The following is a 26,232-nucleotide window of genomic DNA, read 5'->3' on the forward strand; positions in this document are numbered from 1 at the left end:
ACCAGCAGCACTGGACTATGTCAGTGTAGCAGATGTTTAAAAGACTGCTGTAGAGCACAGAAATCTGCCATAGACAGAAGGTGATTTATTTATGAAAGAGACTACTGCAATCTTACAAAATACCACCATAAGTATGTGGGCACCGAAACATCATACCCATATTTCATTGTTGAACATCTCATTTCAAAGGCATAGGTGTTAGGAGCACCTTCACTCTTCAGTTAAAGGTTTCAACAGGATTTAGGATCCTGACTTCAACCATTTGAGTTCAAACAGAGTTGCCGAGTGGGAAGAACTGTTCGGTTCAGAAGTGTGTATTTCAGAAGTGTAATCTGTTTTTTTTAAATACTGTATAGCTTTAATGCAACTTCATCTATGAACACAAGAGTCTCCTGACATCCCCCTAGCTTTATGTTACAGTAGGGCTGAATATTGTTGAGAACCTCACGATTCGATTCGATTTCAATTCTTTAGGTCGCAATTCGATTCAATTTTGATTCGATTCAATTTTGACTTGAATGCTTCGATATCGATTCAGTAATAAGTAGTAATAAACAAATAATTCATAGAGTAACTGTTGATAATTTTCTAATTAAAAAAAGTCATCTTAAATTATAAATCTTTCCTCTAGGAAGTTCTAGTTCGAATTGAAATGTAAACAAACTCGATGTGTTCAGTGATAAAATAGTGCAACCATAGTTAAGCTGAGAAAGTGCCACTGTTCCTGGGACTGCATGGTACATTTTTGTCTAATATAAACACAGACATGACCGCCGTCCCTCCGCCCTCCGGCTAGACACGAGGGGGTAAACGTTGACACTGACCCCCCTCTCTCCCCGGAGGAGAGTGCCACTAGCAGGAACACGGTGCGGCGGCCAGGGTGAGACCGGCTGCGCTGGGAGTTTACAGTCTCAGAAAGAGCGGTGCCCACCCCTATGTTACAGCCACCACTTATCGTGTCTGTCAGTTTGGCATGGCAAACTACAATACCTATAAGCCTCAGCCATTGTTGATAAGAAGAAGACAAACTGCTGATTGTATTATTAGTTTTTGTAACAGTGTAATATTTAGCTCAACATTATACTATAATATTTAACACACTCAGTAGCAATGTACATGACATTATTACGTATGCCAGGGAGCTTATATGTTCATCTGTGTCCGTTTGTTGGTTGCTTTGTAACATAAAAACTACTGAACAGATTTCCATTAAAACTTGGATGGAGGATAGACCCAATTAACTTCTGGTGCACATCCAAATAAAGGACTGATCCATTAATTCTTTCTCACTTTCTTTAACATTCTGAGTCATGTTTGTAAATTTCACAGTAAATAAAGCATGGATCTTGATGAAAAATCAGGTGTATAAAGGTGGCTGATATCTATGAGTGAGTATAAAAGGGAACTGTTGGGCCTTGGCAAAGGTAAGCACTCTACTGAGTGCCATGCAACTTTTAAGCTCGGTGAATGAAAATTAACTTTGGGGGTCACAACCTGCTTGTTGCTTATGTTTTATGTACACAGCTTTTTTCAAATCAAAGAAACAAATGTTTCACAGTTGTTAATATTTAATACTGACATTCAGCTGGGAGAGTTTCATGCCGATCTAAGCGGTAGAAGTGCTCCAATTGTGAGTCACCTAAAATTGTGTCAAATAAGTTAAACCAGAGGCCCCTGATATATTCCCTTCCATTTTGTAACTCTGTATCCCATAAGTATTAGATCAGGGCATGTGCGGGTCAGTCAAGTTTTTCCAAACCACACTGAGAATAAACTGGTAATATTTAGTCAGTGGCTTTATGACGTTGTAAAATAGAAAACACCTTGCCACAGAGTTGAACGCACACTATGGTCTAAGATGTCATTGTGCAGGTACAAGGATTATTTATTTTACAACACAGGGTTGCGCAATTAACGTAGTAGATTGAATCAGTGATTGTCTGGATGGTTTTAATCACCGACTGTAGAGACTTCCTGTCCTGCAATGCACAAAGCAATGCTTTCTATTGCTTCCCAGTAAAAGTTCACACAAACTTGACACGCCAAGGTAAAAATGTATGAAGGTTATAAGTGATGACAATTTCCAGGAACCTAAACTGTTCACCTGCTCCACCTCAGCACACAAATGTAGACAGGTGCCTGTGTTTTTGTGTCCTTTTAAAAAAACAAATGCAGAGTTTTGTTTACAGTGTGCAGGACGTCGTTCTCTGTGTAGCACCTTTAAATAGTATTGCTTTCATTCGATATGATATGATATTTATGCTGTAGCTTAAACAGAACCTTTTACTTAAACTAGGACCCTTGCCCAAACCATTAAAAACACCCCCATACTGCCATGAGTACACAAACGTATATGTATGTCCATATACTTTTGGCATGTGCCTGACCAAGTTTGATAAATGCAGAACAGACAGCAGAGAATGAAACATCTCACAGCTGAACTCTCAGCAGGTAGTAACATCTGTGCAAATATTTCCTCGACTTCACCCTAAATTCCCTTCTAACCGCCCTCTAATTCCCTTCCCACTCTCTTCTTCCAAATCCCGGTGAGGCTATGTTGAAACTAGCTCTGTTTATATAAGTTAAATAATAATTTGTTCTGTATTACACAACTTCAGCCTTTCATCATTGTACAAACACACACACTCCGCCAGGCTTTGGAGAAAGCATTAGCATTGACCAGAGGAGACTCACAAATCTTCCCCCGTTAATTTGATGCTATTACCTTCACTCAGCTCAAAAGGTCAGTGTCTGTCTTCGTGAAACAAAGAGCATCTGTGTGCATCTCTAGTTTATGCCTACAGCTATCACTGCAAAAAGTAGCATCCTGTTGGGATACTGCTTTGATCAGAAAGCTTGTTTGTCTTAATTGAGACATCATCTTTTATAATAAGAAAACCCTCGAATTGGACCTACATATTAGTGAAAAGATACCATAACTTCAAAGGATTCAGACTAAAAACTTTCCCCTGCTGTTTACTTCCATTCCCCCACCATTAAATGATGAAGCGAATAAGCTGAAATCAGTCAAAAATCAACTTCAGCTGTGAGAAAAAACAAAGGGGCGGACTGAAATTTAACTCATAAAGCAGGGAAGAAAGAAAATGTGAGATTTTTGCTGTGGAAATATAAAAGTATGTGGAGGTAAGAATGAAACAATTAAAGGATACACTTTTTATATTGAACTTTTTTACTTCCTTGGGATTACAGAATGTGCAGAGAGAAAGATTTCAACACTGGAAAAAACATCTGCAGTCCGAGAGTCGTTTCTTTTGTTGCTACACTGACATATCTGAAAAACAAACTGCATACCACACACTAACAACCAGTCACAACAACATTGTTGCCTGGTGCAACAGGTGTGTCTGCAATGTTTAAAACCTGGACGAAGATTAAAAGGGGCATTTGCCAGGTTGAGATACTGCACTGTGTAATCCTACAGTTAGGAGAACATTAAAGGATAGGTTCAAATTTATTGAAGTCTGTCTTATAGTAAGCTGCCTATATGAAAAATGAAACCGTTTGTAATCACTATCATTGTTTCTCCTTCTCATACTGACTGTGAACAGATTCCCCTCTCAAGCAGTTTCAATGTACCGTACGTGATGGGGAACAAAATACGTAAAAATGTAAGTTTGACTCTTCTTTGCATTATTATCCGTACACAGTGCAACAAATGTCGGAGAAAGACAAAGAGGGAATGCTATTCTAAAACATCTGTAAAAGCTATTTGATTTGAAAAACTCATACTGCTAAAGCCTCATATTAACTTAAGATAATCTTTGGAATATATTTTTACACAGAACAAGGATGCTGTCTTCTATTTTAAAGACTACTTTTTTCAGGGGCTGTTTTAGCTTTATTGTACAGAGAGAGTGAAGAGGTAGAAAACAATCTGTGGCTGGCTTGGTTAGCAGAATACCAGGGAGACCGCGGTTTGTATCCTGTTTGGAACATATTGTTTTGCTTACCCATTCTCACTCCATCCTATCAAATACAGGAGCATGGTCACTGACCTTACGCTTCTATGTTTGATGCACTAGTCACCCCTCTGGCATCACCTCTGCAAGTGCCCTTCCATTGCAGCAGTATAAAGAGCGAGAAAGATCCAGGATGGGGGATGGTCAGAGTAGCTGAATGGGTCATACACAGAGACTGTGTGTATGTCCTAATATTATGCAAGAGCATTAGGTAGAGTGACATATCTTGAAGCTTAAGGCCACTGATTGGTTAAGTTTAGAAAATCAAGGTTTGGGCTAAAATAGTCTCTTTTACGACATTATGATGCTTTTTGCATCACTGCTGTTCCTCCTCATTTGATCGGCCATAACCCTGCCTGCATTTGGGGTGCTGTGTCACATGAACACTGACTGTGCTGAAAGTAGGGGGGGACATCTCAGGTCAGGAGGTAGGTCATAAGTTTTCCATTGTTCCGTTTCAAGGTGTGAGCCCTCAAATGCGTAATTTAGAAAACAGAGAAAAGAGGTGGAGGAAAATAAATCCCATTATAGAGGTATGCTTTTATATCATTATAAACAACACCATGTTGTATAAAGATGTTGCATTCGTACTAGCTAGCTTAAATTAAAACAAAGCAAAACAACAAAAAAAAGCTAATTAAGCTATGTTAGCTGCTAAGGAATGTTTATGAATCATCTGAATGTCAAGTTTGTTAGCTTATTTGGTAACTGTTGCTACTGTTCAGTGCCCTCCTACTTTGACACTGTGCTGAAGTTCTCTGACCAATATGGAGAAATAATGACCCATATTGTTGGGCATGTGTACCTATTTAATTGCAGTACAACCTCTTTTATTTTACTAATGCATAATCACAAGTAGGTAATACTTTTATGTTGAACCACCAGTGCCAGTAATAGTGTTGCAGGCTGCAGCAGTTGCTTGTCCTTCTCTGTCTGCTGCAGCTACATGATTTTGCGTGCACAGTAATAATCAGACTAATCTACTCTTTAACTGTCCAGATGTACTCAGGACATTTTTGCAGAAGCCTCTGACAGCTGTAGAAGAAGGGCCCTCTACTCTGACATCTACATCTTATGACACTACACAGGAGTTATAGCTTTGTGCTCATTAAATTGAAATTCACTGGGCTGCAAATAATGCACCTTTGTTTTGTCTGTTTATATCATTTCATCGTTTTTTCATTTCCATAGGAGTTTGTTTGATGAATTTTTCAACATTCATTTTACAAACCTTTCTGCAATAAATAGACTGCAAGCTATGTTTCTCTCGAGTTTCAGTCAACATCCAAATTCCACACTGTTCCTGTAATGCTCCTTTACAGTTCAGATGTGATACACAGGGCTGCTGCTTAGAAACTTTATCTGATGCTAAAAACACACTAATGATCAGAAACTGAATATAGTGCAACATTATTTGGTGCTATAATCTAGGTTAACTTGTTCCTCTGATTCTCACTCTACTGTACTTGTATCTATCTCTCTGCTCCTGCCTCATCTCTTTTATTCACAGTCTTTTTTATTTCTCCCTCTCTCTTGATTCCCTAACACTGCTCCACTCTTCTCCATCACAGCACCTTGGGGCTTGACCTAATTGTCTGGCCTCTGAGATGTTTGAAAGGAAAACTGTGTGTTTCTATTTCAAAAACATTGTCATTTATTGTTGGATTTAACAGTCAGGAGGGAGTTTCGGGCACTTTAACCCTTTAAGCCCCAAACCAATTTTCGAGGCCTCTGCTCGAAAATTGCATATCCAAAATAAAATGAGTATATCTCTGCAACCACAAGGTTTATTTGAATACTTCGAAGTTTGATGTTTAGTTGTTTATTTGAGTAGTGTTTGGGCTGTGTTTGGGTCATATAAACATGTTTACACATTGCAGCCCAGCTTCTGCTGTTTAATTTTATATAAAATACGATTATATTCTTTCATAAATAGTGCAGTAGTGGCTCTGTGGTTGTTCTGCATATTTTAAAGTCCCCCATTTGAGGTACCATGGGGTTTGAACAGTTAAGTACAAATCCCCAGTGCAGTGAAAGCTGTTATGCATAATACACACACACACACACACACACACACACACAAGTGCACAAAGCTTATGACTGTCTTCCTCCCCAGACCACCGGTGAAGTCAGCTGTGACAACAACAATCCTGGCTAAATTACACAATGTTGATGTGCAGAGTAAGTTATCACAGACAGTTGTGTCACTGCTACACAAACATAACCTATCAACCTATCGCATGAATATTCAAATTAATTTTAATTCATCATTTTGTAAAAAAAATGGTTGTGCTCAGTGCTTGCAGACACAGCAGCCAGGTTGTAGTTAAAAATGAGCCTGATGTTGAGTGTTCCTAGATTCTTGCTTTGTTAATTCAAGCCTTAATATTTTCTCACATAATAAATGGGTAATAAATGAGGCTGACAAAGATGATTCTTTTAGAGTTAATGTGAATCCTCTTGTAGATGTGTAACCTAAACCATCTCTTGAAGTACTTAACTTGTGGTCTTGACCATATGGCATGCTGTTTGTCATAAATGGTTGTTTGGATATTTTCTTGGCAAGGTCTGTGGCCAGGATGTGTCTGATGAACTGCATTTAAATTTACAAAACAGCTGTAAACAAAAGTACACAAGCCAGTTCCTGTCACAGCCCTTATCTCTTTGCTGCCGCGAGGCTTTCTATGTTCTCCCTCTACTGACTACTTGTTCCATCTCCAGCTTACCACCTGTTGTCATCTTTTCTCGTCCAATTGCTCTTGCTACCTGCTGTTCCCCAGTGTTCACCATGTGTAATAGTCTAAATCACATTAGCAGGCTTCACTGACAACGGATGAGTTGACAGCCACATTCTGCTCAATATCTAACATCAATTCAACAATGACACGACTTCTTCATGTCCATGAATTTTTGTACCGAACAAGATAAAATACCTTTAACCACCCTTAAATTTGCAATGACAACGACAGAACATGCAAATGCAGCAGCCAGCTTTAATCCTCACTAAATTTTTGTAATATTTCTGTATTTTTGTCTCCATATCCCCTTCTACTGAAGCACACTCTTCCTATGATAGATTACATAAACTTATCAACATCAGAAAAGGAAGTATGGGGTATGGATTGAGTGCAGCAGACCACAAGAGAATTTCCAACAATGGCATCTCTCAAGTGGCCAGCCAGACCAGCGTCTGAACCTAGAACCAGTGGCGAGGATGCTTGTAGCTCCTCTGCAGAGGGGAGGAAAACTAGCCCTGCCCTGCGCACTGACACAGTTCCACACAGCAAGCACAGAAAATCAGTCTTTGACTCAGCTATCAGAAATGAAATACTCCATATACCTCCATATAGGTAAGGTACGTTTAATTATCAAACCATATATGTTGAAGCACACAGACCACAATTGAAGTCAAAGCAATGGCTACATATTGGTGAAGTGAGATGTCTGCCCTAGCCACAGTCTGTTCACCCTGATGCCATCTGGAGATAGATACAGAGCAGCTTCATTCCCCAGGCTGTGAGACTGTTCAATTCATCATCAACACACAATATTTTATATACATGTAGAAAAAATGACTCAAACATAGTCTGGTTTTTAAAATCCTTGCGTTTTAAACAATTACAGTATATCATAATATGTCATTTCTTCTGCTAGGGGTCTTTCTAACAAAACAAAAATGTGCTGTGTGTTGAGGGTTTGGTGGAGGCTGAGTCACTTCTAGTCTGACCACATCTAGCCAGCCCTGAGGGGGAGAGTCAGGTGCAGAGCCATACCTCCTTCAGGAGCAAACACCTGTAGCAATGTAATGGGTGGAGAGTGCAAATTCAGGGATTTAAAAGGGATTTATTTTCAGTCCTGTTTATCAAACCTGACTGCAGCAGTGATCCACAGAGGAGACTCCAATTGATGGGTGTGTACCTTATGTAGTTCTGACTACTGACTGGAGCTGTAGGGGAAATGTTCTTAATTTCAAGGCAACATTACAGAGGAGAAGAGAGAAATAAGAGAGAGAACTGGAGTCACTGTTGGGTGCGAGAGTTTGGTGACTGACCTGAATACAAATGCAGACATCCTTGGTGCGTGCCGTTGCTAGCTTGGGGCAGAATTACAATGAAGTTATCTGGCTGTTTGGGGCAAAGGAACCATCGCATCATCCTCAGACTTTTTCCTTGAAGTTACAGCAACAGGCAACCAAATGAAACACAGCGTTATCTTGAGTAAACCTGTGGACTTATCTGGCGTTGAACATTGTTTGAAACAACGGTTTTAACTTACATATTTTATCTTTAAAGGAATAGTTACAGCCAGCAGGGGTTCAGCTTAGTATAGGGTTTAGACTGGAAACAGTGTGGTAAAAAAAACTTCTGCCAGCACTTCAGAAAGTCACTAATTAACACACTGTATTATGTTTGTTAAAAAGTTGTGGTTTTATGAGGCTAGCTGTTTCATTGTGTTTCTAGTTTTATTTGCCAGAACTAAGTCAACTGCTCTAAAGGGATATAAATGTGCAGTTATTACTCACTTAATAAAATAGTTGTTTACAGACTAGTAGGGCTGCCCGATAAATCATTTTTTTATCGTCATTGCAATATGAACATGTGCGATAAACACATCGCTAAGGAATGCCTGACATGCATAAATAAGAAAAATAATTGTGTTTACATGCGCCATGCATGCACCTGAGCATGCCAACATTTAGCCTATTTAGACGAAGCCCTGGATACAAGGGCTGATCAGATGAAGCCCCAGCTAGCCGTTAGCTACCCTGACAAAGCTAATGGGAATCAGTTTGGTGGTGTTTGCCATGTTATGATGGCTGAGGGAGGAGAGAAAAGCGATGAAAATGTGGTCTAAGAAGACCTTGTGGTGAAGAGAAAAAGCACTTCTGCTATATGGACTTATTTTGGATTTGGAGACAACGTCTTACAAACAGGAACTGTGTAAAACATCTAGAGCAGTAGTCCTCAATACCTTTTTTGTGGCCCCCAAAACTGTTATTCCTTCACCATGTGTTTTAGTTGGGTCAGCACGAATATACCGGGTCTTGTCTCCATGCCAATGATACACAGACAGTGGGGTCACTCACTGCTGCTTAGATTGCACAAAAATTGTGTGTTCCAAGTTCACTGCTAAAAGAAAAGTGGACAGTGAAAATCAGCAATTCGAAGAAGAATGGACTGAAAAATTTGCATTAATTCTCCCTCCAACCAGCACAAGACCCATGTGCTTAATATGCCAGGAGACAATAGCTGTGATGAAGATTTCCAATTTGAAACGGCATTATGAGACGAAGCATAGGAATTTTGAGGAGACATTTTCTCAAAATTTAGAGGTAAGAACAACAAAAATAAATGCACTGAAATCATCATATCAAGCTGCAAGCAGGATGCTTGTCATTGTTTAATTTGTCAAAATGTATACTTTATATATATATACACATATGTATTATACAATATTATTGCATGTGGCCTGTACGACCTCAATACGTGGACCATTGAATCATTGAAAAAAATCTTTGTGGCACTTCAAGATTTGTATTTGAGAACCCCTGTTCTAGAGGAAACACAACCAACCTCCATCACCACCTGCAATACAACTATAAAGACCTACACAAACAATTCCAAACTAACGTTAGCCATTATTAACTGTATAGTTTATAATATGCAAACTTTAACTTCATCGCAATATTGAACAGTGTTATCGCACATCGCAGATTTTCCTCATGTCGTGCAGGCCTACAGACTAGGTTGCTTTGCAAATGTTGAATGTGTGTGAAGTCCTGAATGTGTGAAAATGTAGATTACAGTAATATCACCAGTCTCAATTCAGCAGCCTTCTGTATTTAAATATTTGTTACCCCAAAGTTGTCCTTTCACTACATTCACAGGCTTCTGAGAGCTGAAAAAGTAAATAAAACATGACTTCTGCTCACGTGTTCTCCGAAAGAGGAGACACATTATACTCCCCATTACAGGAAGATGTTTAATAAAACACAAAGTCCCACATTCTCAACAAACCATTTGACAAATGAAGTCTTCCTAAAGGATTCTGCATGATGCCAAGATGCTAAATGTTGTCAACATGCAACATTTTTTCTACTTAGAAAAGTTACTCAGATGTGTGTATGTGTGTGTGTTTATGTGTGTTTCAGTCTGCACCTCAGCTAATGTTCTTTTCACAGGAACACAAACAAAAAATCCAATACTAGCCGAGTGACAGGTGAGCCACTTGAATCAGGGCCCTGAAAGGCTCCATATTGATCCGTACTGGGAGACTAACAAGACACACAGCAATCACATTTTCCTTGTCTCAGGACATGGCAGTCCACTCTATGGACTCTCTCTTATCCCGTATTCTAAGTGCATGTTGTGTTTAAATAATTTGACCTCGCATCTACGTGGAAAATAATCACAATTCCCCATCTCGTGCGAGGTTGTGTGTAAGAAAAAAATACCCCTCCACAAAACAGCTAATTGTCATTTTACATTCCAGTCTTTAGGAGGAGGTACTGTAGTTTCATACTGCACAATGTAACAGTTTAATGTTAACTGCATTGTGACTGTACTGAATCATGGAAATGTCACAATTTACCTTCATGCAAACACTGAATACAGCTCACAGAAAGAGCAATGCCCTCTGACATCAGCTGAGAAATAATTAACAAACACTGGAGAGAAAAGAAAAATAGGGACATTTCCCACAGAATGCTGATTGTCACAGATAATGATGAGGACATTTTCTTGCGCAAACATCCATTCTCTACATGTGCCATTTTCACGATCAATGTCATTTAAAAGACTGATACAGCTGAGATTACAGCTGCACCGTTGTCATTGCTTTACTTGTCACGCACAAGACAAACACAGAGGCGCAGGCGTGCAGAAAATTACATATGGAAACACATGGAGCTGTCCATCTAATGATTATATCTAGCAGCTCAGCAAACTGGTTCTCTTGTTTGCACAGCTGGACAAAGAAAGGTGTGTTCTAGGATTGCATCTATGTTGATGGTTATTAGACAAGCTGTCAGAGAGGCTAAGGGTTTATGCTGCCATAATCAATCGTTAGGATATGATGTAGATTCAACTTCACTTGAAGACCAACTGTGTATAGTGCAGACTAAACAGTTGCAGGTGCCTGTGAGTATCTTTCAAAGGTAGTATAGGATTGAGCAAATTGCGCCCATTAATAATCAATAGTTTGATCAGTGATCTGTATAAAGTTCGACCAGGGTACACACAAGGCAACTTGTCTATGTGCCACTAAAATGCCATAGTGTACCGCTGTGCTCAAGACTAACTATATCCCGTCTTGCAGACGCTAGCGATTACAGATTATGCTTTGGGGACAAATGCACTGTCACTATGCCAAAGACAAACTGAACTAACTACCACTCAACACACTGACTACCACAGAGAGCTTCTTCTACCATCACTGACTGGCTACTCAGCACGAGACCTGTAAGAATATGAAGATTCTGAAATGTGACTTTCCATCTCAGTATCAAATAGTTTTAATATTGCTGCTGATTAAAGAGTGCTCTGTAAATCTGTTTTGAATCTGGCTGGACAACACAAACTGAGTTAATAGCTTACAGCGGCACTAAACAAAAAGCAGAACTGAGAGTTTCATTTTACAGGAACATAAGGTGTTAAACAATGTAACAATGTAACAAGTCAATTAACTGTGTACTGAAGAACTTTACTTCTGATTACATTTTGGAAGTAAGAGTACTTTGAGACTGGAGTTCCAAACCTTTAATCAGTGTACTACATTCCCCCACACTGCTGTCACACATGAAAGTTACCAGAGACATGCAGTGACCAAGTGGTGGAGTAGTGGCCGTCAATACAAAGACTGAGCCAACAATTTTTTTTATAGAGATTTTTTTTTTTTTTTTTATTATAATTTTGAAAGTTTAGAGCAGGCATGTCCAAATTATTCCACAAAGGGCCGGTGTGACTGCAGGTTTTTGTTCCAACCAGTCAAGAGCACACAGTTTGACCAATCAATGGTTGAAAAGAAAACCTGCAGCCACACCAGCCCTTTGTGAAATAGTTTGGACATGCCTAGTTAGTTTCACCAAATTGTAATCGTATATTTATTATGCAACTAATAACGAACAAGAAAAGTAAAGGAACGACCTTTCGATTGATGATCAGTATCGGCTGATACTGCCTCTAGCAATCACTGATAAAAATTTTTTAAAAAAAATCCTAAAAATCCTCCAAAAGGAAGCTTGTGAAGAAGGGTGACAATAGAACTGCAGCGTGTGACGGACACAGTTTTTAGGATTCAAGAGGTGACTGTGTCATCTTTGGCAAGAGAGAAAGTGAACTTTTCAGTTGACCCTGCTCTAACACACGTTACAGTGTGCGTGTGTGCAAATACCTGTTCAAACAGTAGGAGAGATTCATATTATACAAATCCTGTTCTAGGCAAGTTACTTAAGCATACTAAATAAAGTAAACATTTTGCAGAGGAAAACGGTGTGTGCACATATCAAGTGCACAAAACACAACTGTGCATATTAGTCCTTCCAAGTATTTGGTTTTAAGTTACACGTTTGGCTCACAAATGTGATCCTGCTTCAGTAATATGTCAGTGCATACATGGTCAACTGAGCCATAACTTCTATTAAGCATGTTGTCGATTTTTGACATGTTAATTACATGCTACTATGGCAGTACGTAAACACGTAGCGGGTACTCTCCATCCCAATGCTGTGTGTCCTGCATATTTAACTTCATCAGTAGGAAAGTACCAAGTGCTAATGGGGGTGTTTTCAGAGCACCCCTGTTTCACAGGTCAGAGTGTGTCTTTAGAACACCCCCTTGTTTTCACTATTTTGGATTAGCCCAAACTTACTAGAAGGCCTAGGTCCAGTGGTTTGTTTTTTTTGTTGTTTTTTTTAAGTGTTTCATTTACAGTCATTCCTATTCTACCATGTCAAAGACATCAGCAGTGTGGCAGCATTTTATAAAAATGGAAAAAAGGCGAATGCAAAGTTTGCAAGCAACAGTTTGTATATCACAGCTCGACTACAAACATGGCATATCACCTAAAAACGGTAAGCTGAGTTGTCTGCATTAGGTTGTTCTGTCCGTTTTAAGTATATGAACAATTATTTTTTCTTAAAGTGGACTTGCCTTTTGTGTTTAAGAGTAAATGTTTTAGGTTCATAGTTCGTGTCTCAGCCACGGAGCTGAGCTCCTGTGTTCAGTGCGTGTCCTCGCACAGAGCGACATGATAGTGCCTGTCAGTTATTATAACATGACAAAAACAATTGTCTAAATATTTGTTAACAGTTCTTGTGCTGATATCACTAGTTGACTAAATATATTTTCGGAAAACATGGGCTAGGATATTGGGCAGATGCACGTGATGCAAAACGCTGTCAGAGCCAGACTCGAGTGTGTTTATTAATTAATTAATTTTAATTAATTAATTTCAGTGCAAAATAATAGGGTAAAAACTATTTTATCTGTTTATTTTTAATTAATTAGGTGGAAGGCTAACAAGACGACCCCCCCATTAGTCGATTTTTACTCCAAGGTAAACCAAGGATTTTAGGTCGACCAAGGATTACTTTGGTTGATTACAGCCCTACATGTTGTAAATTTATAGTAATTTAACTTAACAGCTGACTTCTCTGGGGAAAGGTCTGTGGAGAAGAGGTATCTAGCAGTCTTTAGGCTCACAGCCCAGGGAGTGCAGCCATGTCCCCTAAATCACCCACTGCACAGTTTATTTGGAGACAACTGCATCTAACTGCATGGCAACGCTGAGTCAAGTGAGGAGCAGTGGGTCCCATCAAACACTTACTCCTGCAGTCTGTGTGTTTCAATGCATCCTACCTCTTCTCATTTTCACCACAACATCAAGTTCCTGATTTTCTCTCCTTGCAACATTCATTTCCCTTTCTTCCTTCCTGAATACTCACACGTTCTTCATTCCGTCTCCTTTCTTTGTTTGCCAGTTTTGCCTCCTTTGATTTCTCACATTCACAGCTGCTTAAACCAAACAGGAAGAAGTGGTTCCCTCCTTCTTTTCCCCATTATTTGTGTTTTTCACTCCTCTGTCTCTCCTCCCCCCCTCTTGCTCAGCATCCTCTCTGCTGCTGGTTTGATAACAGCCTGTCACAAGTGTTTAACGGTTGCACAGAAAGTGCCGGCTGCCCCTCGAGAGCCGAAGACCTGACGGTGGCTGGAAGGCAGGAACATGCCATGACAACTGCATTTGCAGGCAAATGGAGAAACACACATCTCAGGAGAGAGCGCGATAGAGACACATACATAGCAGCAAAGAGAGAAAGCAGCACTTCCTTGTTTCATCTCTCCTTCGATTGGACAGTGATTGTTATGTGTGGACCTCATTGTAACCCAGGAAAGGGCAGGGGTATAAATAAATGGTGTAATTACAAGAGGCTAATGTGACACAAGGGAAGAGAGGCAGGGCAGGAGAAAGCCAGCGGGGGGCTGTCTGCCGATGTTATTAGATTGACTTTTTTCTGTAGAATTTGTTGTGCCAGTTTGACTGGTATTAGAACTGACACTGACCTAAATTCTTCTCTGTCTGACATACAGACAGACATGCAGGCAGGCAAGCGGTCGATTGACCTGTCACTCTGACAGAGAGTGAAGGAGGTTAGGCAGAGGGGACAGAAAGGACAGGTTCTGTCAGGCAAAACAACATCAGTCAACAGAACAACTTGACGGACATTTAAATCCTCCTGCTGCACTTTGCACCAACACTGTTCGTCTGCATACTTTATGGATAGTTTGAGTGTTGTAAATGGTATGTAGCTGCAGAAATGCTAATGCATCAAAATCAAGTCATGTAACACTGTAGTACAACACTGCAGTCCAGCACATAGATACTTCAAGTAGTTTGTCAAATGCTTTAATCTAATTATTCTGTTACAGCCACAGAATTTGTTTTTTTCAACAGGAAATACTGCTCAGATTTTTTTTATTGATTTGATATTGACCTTTTGGTGTGGTGTGTGCGACTGTGGCTCAGGGGCAGAGCCAGCGTCTTGTGGCTGGTTCAATTCCCCTGGTCTGCATGTTGAAGTGTCCTTGGGAAAGATACTGAACCCCAAACTGCACCTGATGCGCTGGTCAGGACATTGCATGATAGCCACCGCCACTAGTGTATGTGTGAATTACTGTAAGTTGCTTTGAACAAAAGCCCTGCTAAATGCCCTAAATGTAAATGGTGTTCTTCCTGGAGCATCATAATTATTGTTGGTCCAGGTCCATCATCTCTCATTCTGAAATAGTGTCTGCTTCAGAGCAATTTGTTAAGGTCAAATGGGTTAAGTATAGGACTCCTACCTATGAGACTGGGGTCCGTATAGCTGGGTTGAAACCTATTGTTATGTTTTTATTTCTTCTTTATTTTTTTAATTTTCCCCCAGGGTTCCGTCGTAGCTGCTTTGTTAGGTTTAGGCAACAAAAAATACTCGGTTAGGTAGGAAGACATGGTTTCACAACATTAATCACAGTTACAAAGGAAGACCGTCTCCTATGTGCATATCTTTCTAGTCTTCTTGCAAAGCTAAAACACATCATTTTTGTTTGACTGGATAAGTGCATGCTGGAGGCAAACCCATGATGCATTTTTTTCCTAGTGTAAGATTTTGAGGGGGAACACTGAACAAAACATGTGCAAGCTTTTTTGGTAACTTTTGGACTTACTCTCATGAAATAACAGCAATCTGTGATGTGGTGGATTATAAACAAAGGTCACAGACAGTCTGTACTGAAGAAGACTGGCCACCAAAGCACATGCTTGGAAAAATTCCCAAAGCAGGAACTCTACAGCCCCCCTTCTTCCCACAGGAAATAACTTGTTACTTAACAGCCCCGTTTGCTTACAGGGATAGCAGCAGAACTGTTGGTATTTCAATCAGACACCACAAAGAACAAGTCCCTCTCCTCTGATCAACTAAACCTGTTGTTGTTGGGCAACCATGCAGCATCCAAATAATTAGCTTGTAATTAACTTGCAACAATCCAACATTACACAATGTTGCCAGATGCAGTTTATCCTCAGCAGCACTATACCTCACGTCTAATTGGCTTACAGACAATAAAAACAAGTCGTGAGTTTTAATGAAGGGCTGATTCAAATCAAACAAGTCACTCGTCAGCCTAACAGACGGAACACTAACGAATATAAGGACCCACCACTGATTAGCTGTTACTTAACAGGCACTGCTGTGATGATACAGCGGTTGACAGGGGCAGAGGTAGCCTCACGGAAGAGACGCGAACGCGTAGAAAATGGATGGCACATTGTGAAGAAGAAAACCGGCACTCTGCCAAATAAGAGTCTTTACAATCATCAGATGACAGCGGCTGTGCCAGTTCTTGACAACAACAACAACAACACACGGGTAGCTTGTGTGCAACAGTTGTCGGACCACCTTACACAAAGCGCAGCAGTCCTGCAGAGGAGGGGCGCGATGCTTCGATCAGCCGCTGGATGTACAGTTTGTTTGCGAACCCTGCACAGCAAAGTAAAGTTTACTGCTGTTACTCCTACCTGATATTCCTCCGCCGACCACTATAACATCGTATGTGTTGCTGGGCGCAGTCATGGTGCTGTCAGTTGTGTGTCTCTCCGGTCCGCCGTTGAACGCAGGGCGCATGGAGGAGCGCATCTGTATTAAAAGCGCCGGGCAGGCCCACTCCCTCCACGCTCCGCCCACCGATAGTAGAGCCTGGGAGGATTTTGTCTTCATGAAGCTGCAGAGACATCACTTTTCACCTCGTTTACATGCTGCGTTTAATAGTTAGTATGTCCGATAGGGCACGACCTTCGCTCCTGATCTGATCGTTTTGCGCAATGTTTCCTGTTATCAGCAGTCTCAAAGGACCAAACCTTGAACACTTGCTGTAAATCTTTTATCATTCAAACTTGGCAGCAGATGAATTGATGAGAGCATAATAATAGACGCAATTAGCAATGAGATTGATCCCAGTTTAGTCTGTGCCAAGAAACGCCTCTCTGCCTCCAAGCTCCAGCTCCCAATAACCAGGCCTGTTGAGGAAAGATGAAGTTGCGAAATCAGCCTGTAATAAGACCATCAACATATCTGATACCTCAACAGTCAGAATCAAAGGACTGTCTGTCACCTGACAGTTATAGTCATAGTCAGACATGAAGGTCACCACTCCTTTAACCCAGACAGTCATAAGGGAAAGCTCTACCATCTGATAATAGAAGCAATTCTAGACAACTCTGTAATTTACTCTTAAAGTCGTTAGTCTGCAGACAGAAACTCGTGACCTTGGACATGGCATGTTAATTTATAGTGTTATATGTATTGTAGTATCCTCCTGGGTTTGGACTAGCTTCACATTTGTATTCTTTAGTTTCTGTTGCCCTCTTGTGGTTGATTACATCCAGCCAAGAGCTGATCTTTGCCTATGCCATACAGCTTTTATGTAGTCAGGTCCTGTGCTGTCGCTTGGCCAGTGGGAGGATTTTAGCTAAGTACCGACACATTCAAGCATCTACAGGTAGAGCTCAGTTTGTCAGCTATTATAGGCATATATGCTTCTAGACTAAAACAGGCTCCAAAACCAAAGTTTATGCATGTAAATACATTTGCAACATTGCTGAAGTTTTTACTTTATTGAGAAATAATAAAACAGGCCACAGGTCCAGTCAGACAGTCTGCATGCTATTGGCCTGATGTTTTTTTTGTTTTGTTTTTTTTTGGATTATAGGTTTTGTCTCAGTTCTTGTAAAGTAATCTGTCTGACTCCATGATTCATCAGCCCATTAGATGACCTTGAGCCACAGAAGGTGTAATGTAAGATGTGATTTACAAAGAGCTTTCCAATACAAATTTTCTGGTGGGTTGACATTAAATCAATGGCCCTCTACTGGGTTAATCTGCCCACAATTGTGGTTAATCCTAATCCTCATTTGATCTAATTTATGGAATAAGCTACTCATGTCCACGTTAGCACATCCCTGTCCTTTCAGGGACTAGGGCAGTGTAGAAGAGACTGGGGAAGAAGGGGGAAGGTAAAGTGACTACATTCAGTTGACAACAGTACAATCTAATGTAGTGAAATACAATAGCCCAGAAATAAAGCATGTTTTTGTCAAACTAGCTACATTCACTCTTATTGTCAGAGAGATGTCAATTAATTCAGAAATCAGAATCAGAAATCCTTTAATGTCCCACAGACGGGGAAATTTGTTTGTCACAGCAGCGTCAGATTGTTCCAAGAACAAGAGCAATAGCAAAATAGACAATAGAATCAATAATTGCAACGGTAAGTATCAAGGCTGTAATTGTTTTGTATTCCAAGCCTAATGAGAAACATATTTCACTAAAATACATCCAATCATAAATTAAACAAGGCTTCTTTTATTTGAAAAAATCCTGGTATTATTTCTCAGAGCTCATATTAGATGGAAAGTGTAATGTTCTGTCAATGCTATGTTGATATTCTGCAGACATTATGATGAAATGTGCTTTGATAATGTACTGACATTGATGTGGCACAGCAGCGAAAGGCACACACAAGACCTTTCAGAATGTATTGTAAATAAAGTAGTAAAAGGACCTGTGTGTAGGATTTAGTGGCATGTAGTGGTATGGTTGCATACTGAACCATTTGAACATCCGTTCACTCATCCTCCCCTATAGTGGCTGCAAAAACTTGAAAAACCCCAGAGGCCCTCTCTGGAGCCATCGTGGGTTTTTCACTTTGGGCAACTGTCGAAACATTCTCTGTGTAGATATAAAAGACTTTATAAAAGCCTTACGAAGGATGTTGTATCCTTCTCCAATCCTTTTCCTAGTTTGAGTAGGTGAAGGTTATAGATGTGCATATCAGAGATTCAAAGGAACAAGTTCACAGTTTAGCCCTTCATCGGTTAACCATTTTGAACTCTCTGTGTATTACTGTTACATTTACATGTAACCAGGTGCATGACTTGAAAATGTGTCAGGGGATCTGAAAACAACAGTGTTGGGAATAACGGCGTTAGAATAAACGGCGTTACTTTTTTTCCAGTAATGGGTAATCTAACTAATTACTATTTCCATCGTTACAACGCCGTTACCGTTACCGACTATTAAATGTGGCGTTACAAACTGAAGCTGATCATTGAAGCTGTTGTCACCGACTCGGCTCTCAGCCACCGGAGCTGCAGAGCTGTTTTATTATTATTATTATTATTATTATTATTATTATTATTTGTAAGCAACTCTGATCTAATGAAGCATTTCTCAGTGGCACACGCTTCTACAAAACTAGTGGCCAAAACTGCGTTGCTGACGCTGTTGATGATGATAGCAGGCCAGGTGTGGCTAACGTGTGCTCCGCTAACAGCTTCACAAAAACTTGTGACACAGACTGAACTGAATGCAATGATAGACAGGTATGTTGTTGAGAACTTGCTCCCGTTATCAACAGCTGACTCAGACTCCTTCAGAGCACTCACTGGTAAAATATCGGGGAGAACAGGAGCCAGTCCGCCATGAAGAAATCCAGTTTCTAAATACATATGTAGATGCCGAGTACGCTAAAATGACTGCCGAGCTCAAAAGGGGGGATAATTAAAAGTAACGCAATAGTTACTTTTCCTGGTAACTAATTACTTTTATATTGGAGTAATTCCATTACTAACTCAGTTACTTTTTGGGAGAAGTAACTAGTAACTATAACTAATTACTTTTTTAAAGTAATTGTCAGGTAGGGGAAAAGGGGAAGACTAAGGATAAAGGAGGTGGACCCAAACACAGTTAAACAGGAGGCAAGATCAGGGAAAAACAAAAAGCGAGCTTTATTTTAAAGCCGAGTACAAAAAACAAAAGCAGCCAAAAGGGGACGAGAGGCAAAGTAGCAACCAAATAGCAAAGTTCAAATCAAAGGCAAAAAGCAAAACTCAAGACTAAACACACAGACAATGACGACAAGACGAGGAACAGGTGAGGTGGACCAACAGGTGAGATAACAAGGGGAATGCATGGATGAGAACACTGACAGACAGAGGAAAGAACATAGGAGACACTTAAAGGACACACAAGGGCATGGAATTTCGAAACATAAGACACAAGACATGTTACAAAGCCATAGAAATCAAATACAAGAAACCACAAGACAAAACCAGACACAAGAACACAACATACATGAATCTACAGTCATGACAGTAATGTGCCCAACACTGGAAAACAATAACACTAAACAATCACCATTAAGTCAGTGTTCAACGAGTATTTTAGATTTAGATGTGAGGTGACCCAGAAATACCGTCATTACTCACTTTGTGGCATTCTCTCATTGCAAAGAGCACCAATTAGCGTGTTTCAACGACCCTTAATCTGTGCACTGAGCAGCAGCTTTCCATGACCTGGACTGATGCTGTCCATATTTATCTAGTGAATACCTGGGCTGGCCACACAGCCCTTTGGAGCTGTGGGTACAGTGTACAGGTACTATTAGTGCAGTTTGAAGACTGTTCTCTGATCTCAGAGTACGACTCTAAGGGGATTTTTAAAATCCATTTCAACTCTTAGTCTCAAACCCCACCAAAAAAGATGCAGTCAAAGGAGTAAACCTAAATGTAATGTTGTTTATTTCTTCACAGTTGTTCCTTCATGGATCTGAAAACCCTCTGGAGTTCATAATTTCCTCCTGTGAACTTGGTTCCATTGTTACAGGGCATTTTAAACAGATTACCACGTCGGCTGTTCACACTTTCTTTGTGACTTCAAAAAGCATCTGTGCTGTGTGAAGTAGGTCCTGGTGTAGGCTGCTGAATGTTGGGCACTTGTACACCTTTTCCCATCTTTTTTTAATTTCTGCGGCCAATTTGTATGTTGAATGGCCCAAAACAATCTGCTTTCGTCTAATAAAAGCATGCTTTTTTATAACTGACGGCACACCAGCATGTTGAACAATAATGGTATTCAGGCATTCTTCCCTAAATCACAAGAAGCTAGCCACACTATCAAAGCAAACCAACAAGCTCTGCTTCACACTGAGACCACCACCTCTTGGATTAAGTTAATTGCGTCTATCATTATGCTACCTCTTTGGTTGGCATGCTGTTGCAGTTGCTGTAAAGGATGCAGTAATGCCATGCCTCCATAACATAGAAAAAATTGGCCTGAGAATCTTAACATTCTGATTCATGCAACATGAATAGGGAGTTTCTGGTTAAAGAGGAAGTGGAAAAACAAAATGATGGCTCGGGTTCAAAGTTCCACGTTGCACGGTATGGACAAAGGAAGAATACAAACGAAATGGTTGACTACTCGATGTCTAACTAAGAGTTGGACTCAGGTCCAGCATTCTTTAACAGGAGAGCACAAAGAAACAATGGTAGTGCTCACGTCATGTGCTCACTGATATCACATGCAGGTATGATATGCTCCAGGCTGATTGTGTGTGCGTGTGATGTGATGACAAGTTATAGTAGATGGTTAGTTGCATGCAAAGACCATGAGTCTGAGTTAAGCATAATACTACTAATGTCAAATTAGCCGTGTAGCAAAGCAAACTATCAATAACCTGATCTGAAATCACAATAACACCAAAACAGTGAACAAACACATAGATTGAACACATATGCATTACATCAACCAGAGTTAAGGGTCCCGTGTGTAGCCGTGCTATGCTATGCTGTGTGCTATCTAGGCCCAGTTCTTACTGTGCAAGATCTGATGAAAGACAGCAAATGGAGGAAACTGGTCGCTCCTTTCCTTTGCAGGGATAGCAGATCGATGCTAACTCGCTTCAGGTTTCTTAGATTGTGGAGTTAGCTGGTAAGCTTTGCTTTGCAGCTGCTGGGGCTTGCTAAGCTGGAAAACTAGCAGGACTCTGCATCACTGCTGTATGGAGAAGTTCTTTGGCCTGCTGGAAATGCAGCTGGCAACTCTCAGCAACTGTTAGGCCCGAAGTAATCCAGAAGCAGAGGACTTGAGGACAGAAAGCCCTGTGGCTGGAGTTTAGATTAACTGGTAAGAGAGGGTTCTGTCTTCCTGGCCAATTGTAACTTAAAGTGAAACTCTCGCCAAAAAGCAACCAAGGCCTTATTTGGGACTGAATATGAGTCAAAGGTGTAAATGCATAATTACAACGAAAGAGGCACTTTTAAGATTTACCGTAGTTTCGTTTTTGGGCAAGCTAATTTTCAATGGGGCTATTTTTAAAACACTAAGGAGGCTCGACACAACATGAAAGTTTGCTGGTAGTATCACCAGGGTCTCTACACATGAATACAAGCATTGAGAACATTGTTTGTGTACACAGAGTTTACTAAAAAGAAGGTTTTTGAACTACTCACCGTTGGAGCTGGATCTCCGGCGTGCCGCCGTCAAGGCAGACAAAAAGTGTCAATCCCCGAGTGCGACCTAACAGGCAGGAGAGTAATGGTGGACCTCATCCCTGTTAGGTCGCACTCGGGGATCGACACTTTTTGTCTGCCTCGACCTACCATGACGACGGCGCTCCGGAGGTGCTACTGCTAACCTAAAGTTAGGAGTAGCCAGGTAGGAGGTCCACCATTAAGGCCCCCACACACTGCCCAGACGTCCAACTGCCTTATCCAACCACTCTCCGATCACTCTGTTGCCTCTCATCTGACCCATTCGGCACAAAAGTTGCATTGAACACACCGCTTTGACGTGCTGCCAGCTCCACAGTAGTGTGTATGTTCTGCGCTTGCGCAAGATGCAATATGCCGGTGGCTCTTGTGTTAAAGACGCTGGACTAGAGGTTTATGAACGCAACTCTCTTTACCCTCGATCAAAACGAAACTTAAAGGAGTGATCACCTGGATTTTTTTACATATCCAGTCCCTCCTGGATCGCTTTGGATCAATTCTTAAAACTTATTAGGAAAAAAAAAAAAGAAAAAAAAAATAATCAAACATAGAGCTTGTTCTGACACTTTTTCTCACGCGTGATTATGCGCGAGGTTTTGACCGGTCCGGATGTGCATTTTATTAATATGTAATGAGGCGCGCGTTAATTGGCCACAGGAAGGACAGAGCCGGAATGGGGGGCTAGCCTGCATTCACACAGACTCCAAAACATAAACAGCCCGCTGTCATGGCGCACACACTAAATGACGAACCTTACGGAACCGACGGATTGACTAGTTTGGTCTAGCTACTGGAAGACGCCGATGTCAACAAACAGGTAAGTAGCTGCTTGCACAAACACACTATTTTAACTACTTTTTTATTCAGTTTGAGTCATACATGCTACAGTGCTGTGTGCTAAGGTGTCTGCTGATGTTGCATAACTTTTGGTGTGAGATGTGGAGCATGTTAAGACGCTTAAAACACAGTGTAAAGTTCTGACCCCATGCTGTTAGCGTTCAATGCTAAATCTGCGTTCATGGAGCTCTGTAATGGTTGGACCAAATGTGTTCGTGTCTTCGGTACTGGCAAGTCAAGGGTAGCTTGAGCAATGAAGCTGCATGTTTAAATCGACCGAAGTTCTCCTTTAAGGGCTGACAGTGTATACTACCCCATAAAGGGTTCGGCCCCAATTTTAGAGGTGCAATTTGTAAGAAAAGTTGTTTTTTGAGTCTCATTTCCAACTGGGATGAATTCGACCCAAACAATTTATTATCTCTAAACTTTGATGTTTATTATATTACAATATATAATAACCCTGCTGCCATCTGGTAAAGATGCAGATGTATCCTCTGTCATATCACCAGACTATAAAGCAGTTTAATTCCCCAGGCTGAGACTTAATAATTTATCATCAACACAAGAATGACTCAAACATTGTTTTATTATTAAACCCCTGCCATTTAAAAGAATGACAACACATTTCCCTTTGAAATTTGCAATATTTAAAGGTGCTGCTGCTTTATTTACAAATCACGTGTTTAGTAGCTTATTTCTTTGCCACTGCTTACAAAGAACACACATAGATAATAACAATATGCTGATAGGCTACTGAACTATTTCCAGCTAATTTCTATGCTGTTTGTTTCTATCATTTCACAGTGTTGTTGTCAGCAGAGGGCAGCAGCAGCCTGACAAAGACAGGCACAGCACAGAGCCAGACTTCAGCATAAGTATTCTGTTTCCTAACAAATGTATGAATGACTTTTCTTCTGGTGTGTGTTTTTTTTAACACTTGTAACATTATAATGTGCTTTGTGTTTATGTACAGTTTTGTATTTGTTTGTAGTTTATCACTTTTATACTGTATATGTCATAGTATATGCACAGATAGTATATATGCATTATAATGTAAATGACATTTGTCACAAATAACCTGCCCTTTGGCTATCTTTGTTAAACTTACTGTATATCAGACAGTCCAAGAGAAATAAAGATGGGCCTAACTGCAGGTCTGTCAGATGCCTTTTGCACTCAGAAATAGTGGGGGGCGCCAAATTGCACAAAAGCAAAATTTGTTGCTTTGAAAGCAACAAACAATTTGAGCAACATTACCCTCGTTAACTGTCAGTAGGTGTCAGTTGTTACCAAAGGAAAAGCTTTCACTGTGACGGGAATCAAAAGTGTTGTATGTCCAGCATTGTTAATGAACCCGCAAAAAGAGTTCATATTTTTGTGAAATTAAACTGTGAACTGTTATCAACCAATGAATGTGAATGTTGCTAACTCCAGCCAGAATTAGCAATGCTCATAAGTCCGACAAGGCATCCTAAATTGGAAAAGATTAATGATTCATGTATAGCAACCAAAGCACCAAAGCATAAGTTGATTGCAATTTATTACCAATCCAGTGGTGGATTATATTGCATGGCCCAGAGCCCTTAAGGCTCTCAGTTAGAGCTCCAACCCCCAATCAGCACAATAATATGGCTAAAGAATGTCTGTAAGATTAATCTTTCCAGAGATATGTTGTATATTACATATTTGATGTTGCATATGACATTTTTGACAGCTGTCAGGCCTGGACTAAAAGGAGGACTCAGATGCAGGGCAGAATCAAAATTCAACAGACTTTTATTCTGAAATAGTTGGGCGTTCAAGACAGAGAGACAAATGAATAGGCTATAAAACCTAACCTGACTACACTGTCGGCAAGAGAAAACAAAAACGAAAACTTAAAGGCACTATCAAAATTTACAAACAAAAATCACTCTTCTCGAGGCACAAGGATAACAGAACAAAAATCAACATGTATACTTTAAACTTTGAATACTTATCAAGACAAGACTGTGACGAAGGGCTGGGGTGCACGCAGGAACGGGACACACTGGCACAAGACAAACGAAGACACAGACTATTTAACACATGAGGGAGAGGGGAACAGGTGGAAACAATCAGGGATGACCGGGGACACAAGAGGAAGGGCAAGTGACCTGAAACGATAGGGAGGTTAGATTTTCAAAATAAAACAGGAAGTTCACAAGACAAAAAACCAAGACAAGACCTGTGACCACGGCGAGGTCAGGTGCTTTTCCTTGACATAGTAAATGTGATCATTTCACCAGAATCCATTTAATGGTAATGCATTAATATTAAGTTACTTTTTCAGACTCTCCCCAACACTATTGGGGCTGGGGATGGACGGGCAAGCAGTTGTATTAAAGAAGAATCACTAGGAGAAGAAACTGAAGAAATTAACATTAACTACTTAATTTTAATTTGTGTGATCTGAACTTAGAACTCATTTTTGGAAAGTGTGAACTTTACAAGAATGAGTTGTCTTCATGGTCTATCTTCATTCAGCTCTACGACTCAACCACACCTCAAACCTCAACTTCATGTCTGTTGGCTGGAGGTCATCAGGGGCAAAAAGCTGTTAAATTCTAGATATAATAAGTGGTACTCAATTGTTCTGAACTGTCTGAAAATTAGCTAAGGCTGCAGCTCCATGCATTATACTATATTATATTTGTTCCAAAAAGACATTTTACGAGACAAATTCACCACAAACTGAAACAAGTTTATCCTCTGTCATTTTTCAGCAGATGACATCAATTGTTACCACAGACATAAATGTTCTAGCTTCCGAATGATCATTTATATCTTGTGGTGCCGGTGTATATATATATATATATATATATATATATATATATACATATATATATATATATATATATATATATATATATATATGTATATATATCATGGGCGAGCGGTCATAATAAGCTATGAATGCAGTGCATGCCTAAGCCCTTCAATAAAAATAATTGAAAATATTAATCTGGCAGCGTGTTCAATTATACAGTACCTTAGTTCTACTGTTTTGATCTTAAATCCGTGCCTAATCTGT

The 26,232-nt window shown here is 40.2% G+C and overlaps 1 protein-coding gene across 1 annotated transcript in view; it reads right to left on the reverse strand.

The window, feature by feature from the left end:
- Positions 1-16,687, reverse strand: part of mao (monoamine oxidase) — a 64,264-nt gene extending 47,577 nt beyond the window's left edge. Inside the window, exon 1 of the mRNA XM_030428568.1 lies at positions 16,533-16,687. Coding sequence (XP_030284428.1) covers positions 16,533-16,650 — 118 coding nt within the window. The 5' untranslated portion in view covers positions 16,651-16,687. The remainder of the gene's footprint in view (positions 1-16,532) is intronic.
- Positions 16,688-26,232: the final 9,545 nt, after the last annotated feature.

This window comes from Sparus aurata, chromosome 9 (assembly GCF_900880675.1).
Source record: "Sparus aurata chromosome 9, fSpaAur1.1, whole genome shotgun sequence".
NCBI lineage: Eukaryota > Metazoa > Chordata > Actinopteri > Spariformes > Sparidae > Sparus > Sparus aurata.